This window comes from Desmodus rotundus, chromosome 6 (genome assembly GCF_022682495.2).
Source record: "Desmodus rotundus isolate HL8 chromosome 6, HLdesRot8A.1, whole genome shotgun sequence".
Classification (NCBI taxonomy): domain Eukaryota; kingdom Metazoa; phylum Chordata; class Mammalia; order Chiroptera; family Phyllostomidae; genus Desmodus; species Desmodus rotundus.
In genome coordinates, this window is record NC_071392.1 from 157,437,028 (window position 1) to 157,452,564 (window position 15,537).

General features: G+C 42.0%; 1 protein-coding gene across 4 annotated transcripts in view; it reads left to right on the plus strand.

Moving 5' to 3' along the window:
- RNF216 (ring finger protein 216) overlaps nucleotides 1-15,537 on the plus strand; it is a 106,870-nt gene that overhangs the window by 11,158 nt on the left and 80,175 nt on the right. For 3 of the 4 annotated variants that reach the window (XM_024577037.3, XM_045185172.2, XM_053925928.2), the window contains 6 exons: nucleotides 953-1,086; nucleotides 5,359-6,225; nucleotides 7,187-7,263; nucleotides 9,642-9,744; nucleotides 11,069-11,233; nucleotides 14,790-14,904. In XM_024577037.3, coding sequence (XP_024432805.1) covers nucleotides 953-1,086; nucleotides 5,359-6,225; nucleotides 7,187-7,263; nucleotides 9,642-9,744; nucleotides 11,069-11,233; nucleotides 14,790-14,904 — 1,461 coding nt within the window. The remainder of the gene's footprint in view (nucleotides 1-952; nucleotides 1,087-5,358; nucleotides 6,226-7,186; nucleotides 7,264-9,641; nucleotides 9,745-11,068; nucleotides 11,234-14,789; nucleotides 14,905-15,537) is intronic. The other variant, XM_024577042.3, reaches the window with a different exon arrangement.

Here is a 15,537-nt window from a genome sequence, read left to right on the forward strand (position 1 = left end):
CAGTAGGTTTACAGTCACTCGTATAGAAAACAGTACAATAATTAATAAATAGTAATACAGGAATAAACTCTGTTTTGCATACTCATAACTGTAAGCCTACTTTTGTTATACTCTGTAGGTGAGGCCTTAACCTGGAGAAAGAAATTAGACATTTAATGGAGGAATTTCAAAATTTGTAATGTGAGGCCTCTTACTTGTTCCTTTTTTATTTTTAAACCTTTTTTTCTAGGACAGTTAATGCATTTTTGTCTTCATTGCCCATTTTAGCTTTAACAGTTTCATGGACAGGAAAAAAATAAGTTCGTGTTATTCAGTAATTCACATCCAACAAGATCTATTTTCAAACAAATTAAAGGAATTAGAGACCTCAAGCAGAATTACTACATCTAGATGTTAGTTTAGCTCTAATTATATTTGAAAAGAAACTGGAAAAGTTAAATTGCTTACTGTCATAGATGCTATATGAGGCTAAAACACTGAAGCATGGTTCTATAAATGATACTTAAGGTTTAGGTCTTAGTTGAGCAAATTTTAGAATTTTAAATATTAAACAGAAATTTTACTATTTCGAGTGAAAATTTTCTTCAGACCTGTATGTCAGCTTTAATGACAGTGTTTTATTCCCTGGGAGAATTAGAAGTGAAATTGGAGGCCATGATTTCACTTTTAAGAAATTGACAGATTTTATCAACAGATTTCTCCAGCCTCAGAAAAAAAGTTGATAATCTTGAGCATAATAATGTTACATTTTCTCAAGTGATTCCCAAAATGTGTTATTGGTAAAGATCAGCATGAAAACATGGCTCTTAGTGCTTAGGTGCATGTGCCGCTTGAGATACTAGCAGCCATAAGCTTGCCTTTAGACTTGACCCTTTCCATGCGAAAGCTGAACTGAAGGACGGAACGGGATTGTGCTTACCTCCTGGTAACAGTGCCCCCTGCCTGCTTTCAGACTGGATCAATCTCAGAGATGGACCCATCACCATATCTGATGACTCTGATGAGGAAGGAGTTCCAATGATGGTCACCCCGGCTCCTCAGCAACACGACGAAGAGGACCTGGATGATGATGTCATCCTGACAGAAGTGAGTTTTCTTAAACTTACCACCATGGGGCATTATCGCGAGTTTCAGTGACCGGATTCCTCGGTCATTCGGTAGTGGGTACCGGGCCTTGTTGCGGGAGGGCTGAGAGCTGTGCTTGGGCCGCACGTGCAGCAGCACGCCTCGTTTGCATGTGGTCCGAGTTTCTGAGAGCAGCCCTCTTCCACCCCGCCCGCTCTCCCCTTACCTTTGGAAGCCATGTGCTTTGTGTTTCTGGACCTCTCTGCACCGTTGCCCCATCTGACTGTCCGTGTGCTAGGCCACACTATAGTACTTCCTGCAGCCTTGTAACCTATCCTGATGTCAGGTAGCATTCATCTCCCCTGTTACTCCATCTGTTTCAGAATCATCCTGGACATTTTTCTGCTTGTATTTTTATATAAATTTGAAGAACAGCTTTCTAATACAGGTAGATAGATAGACAACAAATCCTATTGTCGTACTTACAGAATAGTTGTTATATCGATCCTTTCTAACATCAAGTTTTGTCATTTTTTAAACTTTTTTTTAAGTTTTGTCAATTTAAATGTTTGTTGGTTCTTATATGAAGTTCATACTCAGTCACCTTATTTTTATTGTTTGTAGTAATTTTTTTTTAAAGATTTTATTCATTTGTAGAGCGAAGGGAAGAGAAGGAGAAAGAGAGGGAGAGAAACACCAATGCCTGGTTGCCTCTCTCACAACCCACACTGGGGCCCTGGCCCACAACCTAGGCATGTGCCCCGATTAGGGATGGAACCGGCGACCCTTTGGTTCGCAACCTGTGCTCAGTCCACTGAGCTACACCAGCCAGGGCCCTCTGTAGTCATTTTTTCACTTGACTTTTATAATTTCTCAAGAGATGGCAGCTTATTTATCTGCAAATAATGCTTACAGTTTCTTCCTTATCTAATTATATTAAGTGATACCTCCTCAAAATTTTATGTAGTAATGGGAATAAGAAAAGTAGCCACTGACATAAATGAGAATACTTTAATGTGGTGGTGGCTTTTTTGCATGAGAAAACATTTTTAAAGTTATGCCAGGGAAGTTGCCATCTACTTTGTTTCAGGTTTTTATTAGTCAGTGTAAATTCTATTAAATTCTACATACTCATCTCCAAATTTAAATACTGCTTTTTTAATACATTTTAATTGTGTATACATTTTTATTTATTTGTTTTTAATATTTATTTATTTTTAGAGAGATGGGAAGGGAAAAGAAAGGGAGAGAAACATCAGTGTGCAAGAGAAACATGGATTGGTTGCCTCTCTCACACCCCCAACTGGGGACCTGGCCAACAACCCAGGGATGTGCCCTGACTGGGAATTGAACCGGCGACCCCTTGGTTCACAGGCCATCACTCAATCCACTGAGCCACACCAGCCAGGGCTCAGGTTCAGGAATTTAACCTATCCAAACTAGGATTCAGTTCCTGGGAGGTCAAACATGTTCCCAGTTTACCCTTATTCAGTGGTGTAGCTCTTGGAGGACTTACACTAGAGCCTGAAATTCATCAGAACCTTTCTCCATGGTGAATTCTGAATTCCGGTTTTTGTACCCTTAGCTTCTCAACGAGGATATCAAAAGTTTTGTGTATCTCATTCTTTAGCCAGGCCTGGAATTGGCAGGTGCACCTTAGGGAAAAAAGTACCCCAATGTGGGGCTCATTTTGCCACATTTCTTTCTCCTGGTTCCTGTCCCCTGTATCTGAAGCCTTCAAGTAGATGTTTTGGTTTTGCTTTTGCTTTGATATTTTGACTGATTTTTCTGCATTTACTGTACTATTGTAGAGTTAATCTGAATGACCTGCCATTCCACTTATTGGACTCAGAAGCCCACTGTTGTGTTTTTTACCTCTGTGCTTTCTGAATCACTGTGTCCAGTCATTCTCAGTTATAAGTTGGGTTTTATTTAGTGGTTCTATTTAGAGAGACTCCAATTTAATAGGTGAATTGACCTCATAGTTGTTATATAGTTTGTTTTTAGTTCCCTCATAGTATTTAATATGCTTCATTTTGTATGGCTTTTAAAAATAACTTTTCACTGTATTCCTTGCATCTTTGAGGTTTTATTTTTATTTCTATTGGAAGCATGAGTTCTTGATTAATTTGAAAGTTTTTGGGTTTTTTTTTTTTTTTTACAGATTATTTATTTTAGAGAGAGGAGAAGGAGGGAGAAAGAGAAGGAAAGAGACATCAGTGTGTGGTTGCCTCTCACACGCCCCTACTAGGGACCTGGCCCACAACCCAGGCCTGTGCCGTGACTGGGAATGGAACTGGTGGCCCTTTGGTTCGCAGGCTGGCGCTCAAGCCACTGAGCAATACCAGACAGGGCAATTTGAAAGGTTTTTATTTGTAGTTTTATTCTTTTTAGTTCTTCATGTAGTTACTTTTATACTTTCAAATGTTGTCCTTACATTTACTATTTGATTTATCAGCTCTAAGTGTATAATTTGACCCCATTTTTTCTACTTCCCTTCCTAACTTTTGATGGTTATCTTATTTCTACAAATCATGACTTAAAACATTTATATTAAAGAGATAACATTACTTCTTTGTGCCCTTGTTTTTTTTTGTTGGTTTTTTTTTTGAGATTTTATTTATTCATTTTTAGAGAGAAGGGAAGGGAGGGAGAAAAAGACACATCAATGTGTGGTTGCCTCTCATGCGTCCCCCACTGGGGACATGGCCTGCAACCCAGGCATGTGCCCTGACTGGGAATCGAACTGGTGACCCCTTGGTTTATAAGCCCATGCTCAGTCTACTGAGCTACACCAGCCAGGGCTGTGCCCTTGTGTTTATATTTTGTCATTATTTCACCTGCTGTGTAGCGCCGATTTTCTAGTATGTGTTACTCATCTACCATTCTTTTTTTTTTAATAGGCATCTTTATATAGTTTCTGGGTTGTTTGTTATTGTTACTCAAATTTGAATGCATAAGTTTTCTTGGACCAGTTTTTTATAGGCAGTTGGAAAGTTTTTATGTTGGAAAAGGGCTTAGGCTAGCAGGAATTCTCCTTTTGACAGAGGACACGTCGGGGAGGGTGTTTGCACACACGCAGTTGTATTTATTTAACCTTCACTTCTTAGGCCTCCTGACAGAGACGGCCAGTTCAGAGCAGCCCAGTTCAAAGTTCTCTCCATTCTGCCTCCTGCAGGCATGTGTGTTCAGCAGACACGTGTGTTAGAGAAGGGCCAGAGGCGTCTTTATTCACAATCTTCAAATTGGACATCCATTTCCAAATTGGACATTGTTTTTTAAATTTACAAGTAACACCTGATTGCATACTCTACAGAAATTGAAACAATACAGATAAAACTGAAGTCTCTTCACCAACCCTTTCCTCCCCAGGGATTTCCCAAAGGAACTGTTGTTATCAGTTTGGCATGTATCCTTCCAGGTCTTACCCTTTGAATTTGTGTGTGTGTGTGTGTGTGTGTGCGTGTGTACACATATATATGCTTTTAGAAATGGCTATGTTATGTCTGTGTTTTGATTTTTTTTAATATGGAATTACTCTGCATATTATTTTGCAGCTTTTTTTCATTAATGGCATTTCTTTGGTGAACTTCCCATTTCAGTACACAGAGGCTACCCCTCTTTGGGAGAGGGGATTCGGAAAGTATTCTGTAGAGCAGATAGTTCACTTAACTATTTTCTTAGGGACAAGCTTTAGAGCGTGTCCAGTGCTTTCTACACTACAAGCACTGTGGCAGTTAACTTCCTTGTATGCGCCCCTGTTAGATTGAGAAGGGGGCATAGATAGGAGAAAGTGACATTGATAGAGTGTAGGGATATACGTTTTTTATTTTAGTAAATAATGCCAAATTGCTCTTCTAATTACACCAGCAGTTTCATATTACCTAGCTAAAATTTTCTAGTCTAATGGGGAGAAAACAAATCTTGTTTTAATTTACATTTTGCTGATTATTGAGGTTTACATTTTTTATCTGTTTATTGAACATTTCTCATGCGTTTACTGTGTTGTCAATTTCTCATTATTTTTCTGCAGTTGTTTTTGTTTAAGTGGCCTTGGGTGAGGATATAATTCAAACTGTAATTCAGACTTTAATACATGAATGGCTACTGTTACTCTTACAGTAAGGACAATATGATCAGATTTCAGCGTTACGATAAGTATGGAGAATAGGTTTTGTGGACGAGGGTGTTTTTGTTTCTTTTCTCTCGTCTCAGAAGCATGTAAATACATAAGGAGGCATAGACATAGGAAATTGAATTATTATTATTATTAAAATTTTATTTTTTTCTTAGACAAGTAAACCTCAGACATCACGACCTAATCTCATCAAACCAGCTGCCCAGTGGCAAGATCTCAAAAGTTTGAGAGAAGAAAGGCCTAAAAAGTCTAGAGCAGCTTTTGAATCAAATAAGAACAACTATTTTTCAGTGTATAACAGCTCATTGTTTGATTCTGGGACACAGGGTGATTCTGAGGATGACTACGGTGAATTTCTGAATCTTGGGCCTCCTGGAGTTTCTGAATTCATGAAGCCTAGCGGCCAAACAGAAAGAGAACCCAAGCCTGGACCGAGTCATAACCAAGCAGCAAGTGGTATTGCCAGTCCCGGAGCAGGGCCAAAAGTATTCATCTGGAGAAAAGGTGGCCTCCTTATTCCAGACAGTGACCCTTTGGACACTCAGAACCAGTCATCGGAGTCATCTGAAGACTCAGAGTCAGACCTGTTATCGAACCTCGGAGAACCGACTGCTGTCCTGGATGAGCAGGCCATCGAAGAAGACTGCTGGTTAGACCACCCTTACTTACAGCCTCTGAACCAGCAGCCCCGGGAGGTAGCAAACCAGGTGGTTCCTCAGGAGCGCCGGCTTGGACCAGCACTGGGCCCACTGTTCTTTCAGCATGAGCCCCTAGGGCTGACTTTTCCAAGGCCTGCCTTTCCAAGACCAGCACCCCAGCAGGATGGGATTCCAGGCCCCTCTTCTCCTCAGTCTGCCCATCCTCTAGGAGGGCTGGAAGACCAACAGTTAGCAATAGATGGCGACGAGCCAGGCCCAGCCTTTCCACTGCAAGGGTCTCGGGAGCCCAATTTGGAAAACCTTTGGGGGCGAGAAGCTACTGAGGTAGATCAAGAAGCCATTGCACTACTAGTGAAAGAAACAGTAAGTTTTCTTTTATTAAATAAGTAATGATAGGCACTATATATACTGAGTTTTCTTTTATTGCAAAAGCACTGTGTATGTGCATTTCATTTTCCTAAGGGGTACATAGCTGCATTTATAGAATGGAAGAGGAACTCTGAAAACATGAAAATCAAATCAGGATTTCTTAATCTATTTTTAATGCCCTGGCAAGCCCTTTGGGCTTCTGACTGTAGATTGTGGATAGCCTGGCGCTGTCACACGAGCAGTCCCTCAGGTTTTAAAATGGCATGGAGTCACCTCCATAGTCAAACCTTTAAAGGAGGTTTGCCAGATCTCCTAGAACCGCGCTGCCTGAGGTGGTAGCTTCACACGGTGGTTGGAGTTATAATGTCTTACAATTAGTAAAATTTACAGTTTGTTCTCAGTGGCAGCAGTCGCACGTTCAGTGCTTAATAGCCACATGGGGCCGAACAGCTGCCACGTTGGAAAGCACAGAGTAGGGCTTTCCCATCGCTGTACAAAGTTCTGTCAGACAGCACCTACCTCAAAACTAGTGCAGGGCTTTCTGTCCTGGCCCTGCTGCCCTTTGCCTTTGAATAGTCTCTTAACCCTTCTTCCCCCAGGTTTTGTCATGTGGCCCACTAGGTCTGTGCTTCTGGGGGTAAGCACGAGATAGTGCTTTACTCATCCTTGGACTCCCTTTGCCTGGGCAGAAATGTTTAATGTTTGTTAAAAGAATGAAAGATGTACAAAATGGAGGTGGAGGACCAGGTGATCTCCAGGGACCCTTCTACATTCCATACTTGGTGTGGACAAATAAATCTGGGCACCTCGTGTGCGGTTTTCAGCCAGAAACAAACTTGCTTCATAGCCCTTTTCTAGTTTGTATTCATTTATATAATTTTGACATCTGGTTTTTATTGCAATTTGAAACCATTCTAATGGATGAAATACAAATAATGTTTTTGTTCTTCTCCAGGAAATAAGGTTTCCAGATGTAGCAACTGGATATATTGAGGAAATAATTCATTTGAAGAATTACTATGATTTGAATGTGTAAGTATACCACCATGCCTTTTGTAAATTTTTATTGTAGTGAAATATACAAAGCATACAAATTTATAACTTAACCATTTTCAAGTGTATAGTTGCATTAAGCATGTTCACATTTTTACACAACCATCACCACCATACATCTCCAGGACTTTCTCATCTTCCCAAGTTGAAACTCTGTCCCCATGAAACACTAACTCTGTATTCCCCATGCTGTCTCCCAGCCCTGGCACTCACCACTCGGCTCTCTGCCTCTGAGAGTGTGCCTGCTCCAGGGACCTCGTGGAAGTGGGGTCGCACAGTGTGCGTCCTGTTGTGACTGGCTTGTCTTACTCAGCAGTGGGTCTTTTTTAGTGGTCCTGTTAGAAGAGTTGTAACTTTAGTCAGATACAGATTTATTTTGTTTTTCAGTCTTACAGAACCCTGCATGTTTGGTTAACTCTGAGCATTGGTACTGCCTGTGTTTGGGTCAAGATGTTGAGGTTTTTTCCCCTATATTCGTACTGAAAGTGCCTGGCAGCCAGTTCACCTGTTTAATGAAGCGTCTGAATTCAGAATGAAAAATAAGTCTTTTTCCTTTTCCACTCTTTCTCCTCCTTTTAGTCTGCAGAACAGTTGTAAATTTGAAAAGAACAGTAGAATATTGAAATTATTCAATTTTCAACTAATTAATACAGGTTATTTTAATTAAACAAAAGAGGTAGTATATTTCCAACACCCTAGCAGATCATTTTCCACACACACCACTTGGAAACCACTGGCTTCATTCACGGGTGGGCCATCCTAACAAAGAGTCTTTATTAGTAGACCAAACTTCTGGTATCTGGCAGTTTCTTGATCTTTGGGAGACACACTTACCAGAAAATTATCGACAGGCAAGTTAAAATGGAGGTGCTGTTCCACATCTGGTTTGTTGGATGTGCAGGTGCGCACGTGTAAGGAATTATTTGGGTTTCTAGGCCTGTCCCCACAGACAGTGCATTCTTAATGGTGGCTAGTTCTGAAGTCAGCCTTCAAAGGTCTATATAACCTACAGTGCTCATCATTTTGTCATGGAAGAAAGAATTAGCATCAATGAGGGTGGTTTTAAAGGTGTCTCTCCTTAGCTACAATTATAATATGGGGCTTTTTCTCTCCCTGGGCCTCTGTTGTTGTGTTTCAGCAGTCAGGGCTGATGGTAGGGAAGAGGAAAGCTCAGAGAGAAGAGGCATTTGGGACTCCCGGAAATGATGGTGCAGAAAAAGGTGCTGAGGTGTAACGACCAGTCTTGGAGCAGGGTGAGGTGGGGGCTCAGCAGCCAGGCCAGTGCTGAGCGGCATCGGGGGATTGCAGAGGAAGTTTGCCTCCCCGTTTTTTGGTCCCCAAACACTTGGGTAAGGAGAAGAGCTGGAGCTGAGCTTATTTCCTCTTTTTCTTGTACCTTTCTTCCTATTAGAGGCTCTAATGCTGACACTGGTTAGGAGGGACCTGGGGAAAAGGGAGTCAAGTGAGAACCATGGGTGGGTCACCTATGAGCAGGTGGAGTATTTTAAGAATCAGCAGGATCCAGGAAGGAAGGATGGAGTAGGTGAAGCCTCACTTGCCCTGTGAGCAGAGGCGCTGTCTCCAGGCCGAAGTGACGGGCTGCACACTGCCCAGCTGACCAGCTGATCTTGAAATCTAGAATTCTCCCAGGAGTATACTTGGTTGCCTGATTTGGGTGTTACAGGTCAGCCTTGTTAGTTAACATTTGTTCAGTCCGGGTGGGGACGCATCTGTGTGTGTTACCTTGCTCTCTACACCCTCACTGGTACAGCGTTTTGTAGTGGAGATAAAGAGATGGGCTCTGGGTTTGGTGAGAAGAGCACACATGGTCTGTTCCTGCAGCCTTGCAGGGTGGAGAACAAACGAGTGTCATTCTCAATGCTCCTAGGGGTGGGTGTGACCACAGGTGCACTTTACAGAAGTATGAATGATCAACAGGAGGCCTTCATATTCCATTTACTTATTCTCTTAGCATACTGTTTTAACTGTGAATGTGAATACACACTTTTTCCCCACCCCTTGTTACATGGTTTTTTGACAAATAGATACTTTTCATCTAAATTCTCCAGTTCTGTACAGTTCAACCAATAAGAATTTCAGTGACTTCATTACATTGACACCCAACTAATAGAAAGACTTCAGAGAGCTTTGCTTTTTAAACTATCAAGCAAAAATAGAAATTCAGTGTAATTGTCTTTTGTCTACTTGCTTTGTTTTTCTGATCTGCAAACATTTTAATTCCTTGATAGGTCACTTATGTGTAACTAGGGGCTTCATTTTTCAAACACTGCTTTTGAATCAATGGGCAGATGTGGGATTTGGAAGCAGTATGAAAGTAATGTCATTTATTTTTGCAGAATTTGTAATTTTCTTCTGGAAAATCCAGATTATCCAAAGAGAGAAGACCGAGTGATTATCAACCCCAGTAGCAGCCTGCTTGCGAGCCAAGATGAGACAAAGGTGAGTGTTGTGCTCTTGTTTTGCAGTCTTTACCCAGAAGTACTCTTGCTTTTTTTTCATCATCTTTATGGGAAGAAAGTGCTTTGTTAGGACACGTTTTTAAAGACTAGCCAGCAAAATGGGATTTCAGGATATACTTAAATTTTAGTGGGGTTTCCCAATCTGAGCCCCTTTGAATTCTGTATTTAACTTTTCATTGTAACTCTCTCTTCCCCTTCTCATAAACAATTAAACCCTCCATATCTTTAATCCTACAAAAGTAAGTTCCTAAAATGAAACAAGAATTTGCCAGAATTCTTTGTGTCCTCTCAGTCTTTTTTAACATTTAAAGTTGAAAACATGGAAAAGTTTAAATATACAGGCATGTGAAGAGATTGTACATTCATTACCTATGTACCCAGCAGCAGTGCGGTTAGAAGTTAACATTTATTTATATCCACTTTGTCATATGAGTATCCCTCTGTCCATCAGCACCTCTCTCTTGTATTTTATTTCTTGTATTTTTATTATGCATTTAAAAGTAAATCATGCCCTGGCCAGGTGGCTCAAATGGAGTGTCGTCCTGTACACCGGAAGGCTGTGGGCTTGATCCCCAGTCGGGTACAGGTTCAAGCCCTGCTCAGGGTGCGTATTTTGGAGGCAGCCAGTCGATGTTTCTCTCTACTCTCGCCCCTCCTTTCTCTCTCTCTAAAATCAGTTAAAAATATATATACTCAGGTGAGAATTTAAAAAAGTAAAATAAATTTTAAAAAATTGCAAAAGCACCAGTGCACTGCCCCTGTATCTCTTTATACCTCTGATGTAAGATTTATATACAGTGCATATATACCTGTGTAACCAAGTCCTGTATCAAGATAGAAACAGTTTGACTTTTCAGTTCTTAATCATTGTCTTTATTTGTGGTCCAAAAAGCACTCAGTGTAAGTGGTGAAGGGAAATATAGTTTAGCACGGCTTCGTTGGGTTCTGTTGCTCCTGCCTTCTATCTTCCACAAATTCTTTTGACTTAACTCTTCTACATGTTTTGTAGCAGGAAAAATTTAATTTTTTAAAACATTTTGTGGAAAGAAGATGGCTAAAAGATTGGGTTCAAATCCCCAGCTGTGCTTTTTTAGTAGTTCTAAGTAGTAAAACGAGTCTCCAAACTTCAGACAGGCGCTTAACCTCTCTGAATCACCATTCCCTCATCTCTCAGCGCTGGTAACCTCTTCATGGGTATTTATGAGTGAGGCTGTTGTATTCTTGAGTAAGCAGTCCTGCAGATGATTTCTCTAATGGGAAGTGCACCGTCTGCCCTCTAATGCTGTGCCTCTCTCTTGTTTCAGTTGCCTGAGATAGACTTTTTTGACTATTCTAAATTGGCTCCTCTTGACCAGCCCTGCTTCATCCAAGCTGCTGACCTCCTGATGGCCGACTTCAAAATGCTCAGCAGTCAGGACATCAAGTGGGCCCTGCATGAGCTCAAAGGACACTATGCAATCACCCGAAAGGTGCTCTACTTCGTCTTCTGGTGGGGTCACACCTCTTGACTACTTCTTCCTGTGATAACAGAATGAAGAGTTCAGCTTGAGGAAATTGGGATGGTTTATCATGGCAAAGGGCTAAGGAGTTTGTCAGGGTAAAGATAAATAGACAAAGGTATGTGCTGATCAGGAAGAACTGAATGAAAAGAAATGGTGTATTAGAAGCAGGGAAGTTCTGTCTTGACCATGAAGATGTACAGGGTAATGAATTCTGTTGTGGAATGCAAGATGCCTAGAATATGAGAGATGGGTTCCCTTGCTGCTCCTCCCTCATGTGCTTTCTGGCTTAGGGCAGGCCACACCGTCCTATCGTCCCAGGTGGCTCAGGTATTAGGTACACCAGGCAGGGTCTTCCCAGTGGGTGGTGGCTTGCCTTAGAAGGGAGTGAGTGCTCCCATTGTTTTATTTCCAGGGCCCTAAATAAGATTCCACTTTAGGGCCTCTGTTCCAAGGCTTAGAAGAGTGCTGGTCACTAGTGGGTAACGCAGACGTGCCTCATTAGTGCAGTCCATGGCACGGTGCCTCTTCCTGGTGCTCAGAAAGGACAGAGAGAGCTCCAACAGGTCTTTGGCTTGTTTCTCTTCCTCTCTTCTGCTGCCATGAAATCCATGTATTCTGCTGAAGTTGTGATTCCCAGCAAACAGTATGCCTTTTGCAAAAGAACGAACAAATGTGGAGTTATTTTAATGGTTAAAGTACCCATCACGTCTTAACCTGAAAGAAGGTGAACCACAGGTGAATACGACTTCATGCTGAGTCTAGAATCCTTCTGCCTTTGAGTTGCCAAGAAGATCCAGGCAACTCTAAACAAACTCCTGATTGTAGGTTCATTTTAGACTGAATTACTCTAAAGGGAATACAAAGTTAGTGCTTTCTATTTCTGAATCTCATTCCCTAAATTATCTGAATAGGAGATGCCTGTACTGTCACTGAAAAGTGAATGAGCTTCCCCAAAAAATAACTGCAGGAAGCCAGTTCTCTTATCTTAAGGCCCTGCCTGGCGCTGTGCTGCTGCAGTGGTGTCTTATGTTTGCCTGAGCTCCCAGGGAGCCCAGTGGAGGAGTGAAAGGGCCACAGCAGGAGACAGTTCCCATGGTCTCGGGGTGCGTGGTCCTCGTCAGTGGTTCATACCACAGCCCACTCATTATTCAGGTGGGAGGTTGTAGAATTTTGTGGCTTGGTTTCCCTTATTTATACCTTTCTTATCCCTTTATCTTCCTGACCCTTTACATTTTTTATGGTGTCTGCTTGTTTTGGTGGGTATTTTGAAATTTTACAGGCTATTTGAATGAAAGCGAAGTGTTAAAGGGGGAAAGCACTGTTTGGCAGAAGCTAAAATCTGGCACTCTCAATTGCTACTTAGAACTTCTCCCTGCAGTGTGGAGATGGTGCACAAGGGCTCTGTCCTCTCGAAAGTGACATTCATGTAGACAGGGATGTAGCAGCATGCCCAGGGACATTGTGTAATTATGGCAGCAACACGCCTTCCCTGTGCATGCTGCTCCTCAAACGTGATGATAGCTCAGGGGAGGTGTGTTCGCTGTGAAGGCAGTCACGTTCCCCTGGATTGTTTTTTTCACTTTTTATTATAAACATGAAGCACCTATAAAGAAGGTCGTGTTATAATAAGCCCACATTTACTCATCGCTCAGCTTCAGTAACTATCAGTGCCTGCCCAGTCTTGTTTATCTCCACCTGCTTCCTCCCTCCCAGACTGTTCTGAAGCAGATTCCAGGAATCATTTCATTTTCTTTTTTTTTTAAAGATTTTATTTATTTATTTTTAGAGAGGGGAAGGGAGAAAGAGAGGAAGGGAAACATCAATGTGTGGTTGCCTCTCATGCGCCTCCTACTGAGGACCTGGCCTGCAGCCCTGGCATGTGTCCTGTCTGGGAATGGAACCTGTGACCTTTTGGTTTGCAGGCCAGCGCTCAATCCACTGAGCCACACCAGCCAGGGCCATTTCTTTTCATCCATAACTATCTCAGTGTTTACCTTTAAAAGATGAGAATTTTTTTGAAAACCATAATCAAAATGCCATTGTTACATTTAAAATGGTCATTGTTAGATGGCCAGTCGGGGTTCATGTTTCTCTCAATGTGTCAAGACAGCCTGTTCGGTCACACTGGGTTCCCAGTAAAATCTGTCTGTTTTAGTTGGTTGATATGTTACTTAAGTTCTTTTATTTGTAAATCTTTGCTCTTCATTCCTCCAGGCTTGAGTCTCTGTTTATTCCTCAGCTTTTATGTCATCAAATGCCTGTTATATAGTGTTTGTAGGTCATCCCTTAAAGGAATTTCGGCCATTGCACAGGTATCCTAAAAATCTTAGTAGATTGTGTCCCTGATTCTCAGATCTAATACTGTGAGTGGGTGTTTGATTTGTGAACATGAGCAAGCTAGAGGGAGAAGTGCCAGTTAATAGCGAAAGAGAAACAGCTTCCACATCTATGTTCCTGTGTTCCTCCTGGTAGGTTTTTGGAGCATTTTGTGGTAGTTACCAGCTATCCTTTGAGGACACTGGCATCATAGAACACAAATTAGCTTCCTTCCAAAAAGCTTTCAGTCTGTTTGAGATTAAAAAGAAAGATTAAAACAGTGTGGTACTTAGTATCATAAAAGAGAGGTACATGAAAGCATAGGAAAGAAGTGAAGAAGGTGGTATTTGAACAGAGTCTCAAAAGAATAGATGTTTTCAGTAGAGGAACATAGCAAAGGCTACAAGGCAAGAAAAAGTAACTGTGGTGCCTTTGGGATATGTAGGTGTGAATCACAGCTAGCAGGTCTGGAATAGCTGGTGGAACACTGCTGAAAGATCAAGTGGGACTGAAAGCCAGGTGTTCCAGTGAGCCCCGTGTTACCAGTAGATTAGCAAGTGGAAAGGTGGGGTTCGATCCTAGCTTAGAAGTTGGAAAGTTCATGGGAAGTGAGGTGTTGGAACATGTACAGACGGCTTCTTTGATAAGTTTGCCTAGGAAGAGGGGAAGGAGGCCGAGAGAGGAAGGGTTTTTCTTTTTTTAAGACAAAGACTTTAGTACATTTAAATGCCTATTGGAAAGATCTAGAAAAGGGAGGAGTGAAAGGTATGAAAGACAGGGGATTGTCACTGGCCTAAGAGCTTGGTGCTCGAGGACAAAGGGAAAGCCACTGGGTGGGGGCGGCGGGGTGGAGCAAGGAGTGTTGAGCAGAGAAACAACCCTGTAGGGTACGCCTGTGAAGTACGGCTCTCTAGCCATTTGTTGAGTGATTTAACTTGTACTTACTCAAGGTCAGTTTGAGCATTTTCTGTTAAGTTGCCCTTTAATTTGTCAGTGGGCATTTTGGTCCTGCCGTTGTAGCAGTTTGTGAAAGTCAGAAAACAAAGATAATGGAATGCTGCCTGTTTGTTTGGCCGCTGCCTGTTTCTGTGAGCCCTGCAGGGGGGACCTTTAGAACTGAGTCAGAATGAGGGCTGGGGCTTGCCTGTGTTTCACGTAGTCTTGAGTCCCATCTACAGTGCTGACCTTTCCCTCTCTTCATTTTTAGGCCTTTTCTGATGCCATTAAAAAATGGCAGGAGCTATCTCCAGAAACCAGTGGAAAAAGAAAAAAGAGAAAAGAAATGAATCAGTATTCTTATATAGATTTCAAGTTTGAACAAGGTAATGGCCAACTGTGTGAGGGGCTGCTGTGCAGAACCAGTCCCTTCCCACTCTTGGAAGGGACGCTGCGGGATAGCTGCTTGGGGAGTGTCCTCAAGATCAGTCCGGGCAGTGACCCTGTCGTGGACTGCTTGGACAGCACATCAGTATTTTAAAATAAAAAGCGGCTGCAGTTGCCATCTTCCCTCTTCCTGCTGAGGCGCCACCATGACAGGAAAGCGTAGTGCAGGGTTAGAGAGCTCACATGTGGTGAAGAGTTGGGGCCGCTGGGAGCTTGGGGAGAAACTGGGTGTGGCTGTTGGACGAGAGTTAGCTTTCTCACCAGTAAAAACTGTCCAGACCAGAGAGTGATTGCTTACTGCTGAGGGGTCACTTGCACACCTGAAGAGTGGCTTCCGTCAGAACCAAATAAACAGCTCTGAAGTAGCCACTTGTTTATTCAAAATTCTGTTACTCTTGTTGACGAAATAACTGCCCAAAGCTCCTCTAAAGAGGTTAGTTAGGTCTAGTCTAATCCCCGCAAAAGGTAAATGTTTTGAATTTTACGACAAACTTCATCTGAGTTGCTTGTGTTCAAGCTTTTCCTATAGATGATGTCATCAAAAGAAACATTTCCCTTTTCTGTGTCTTTCT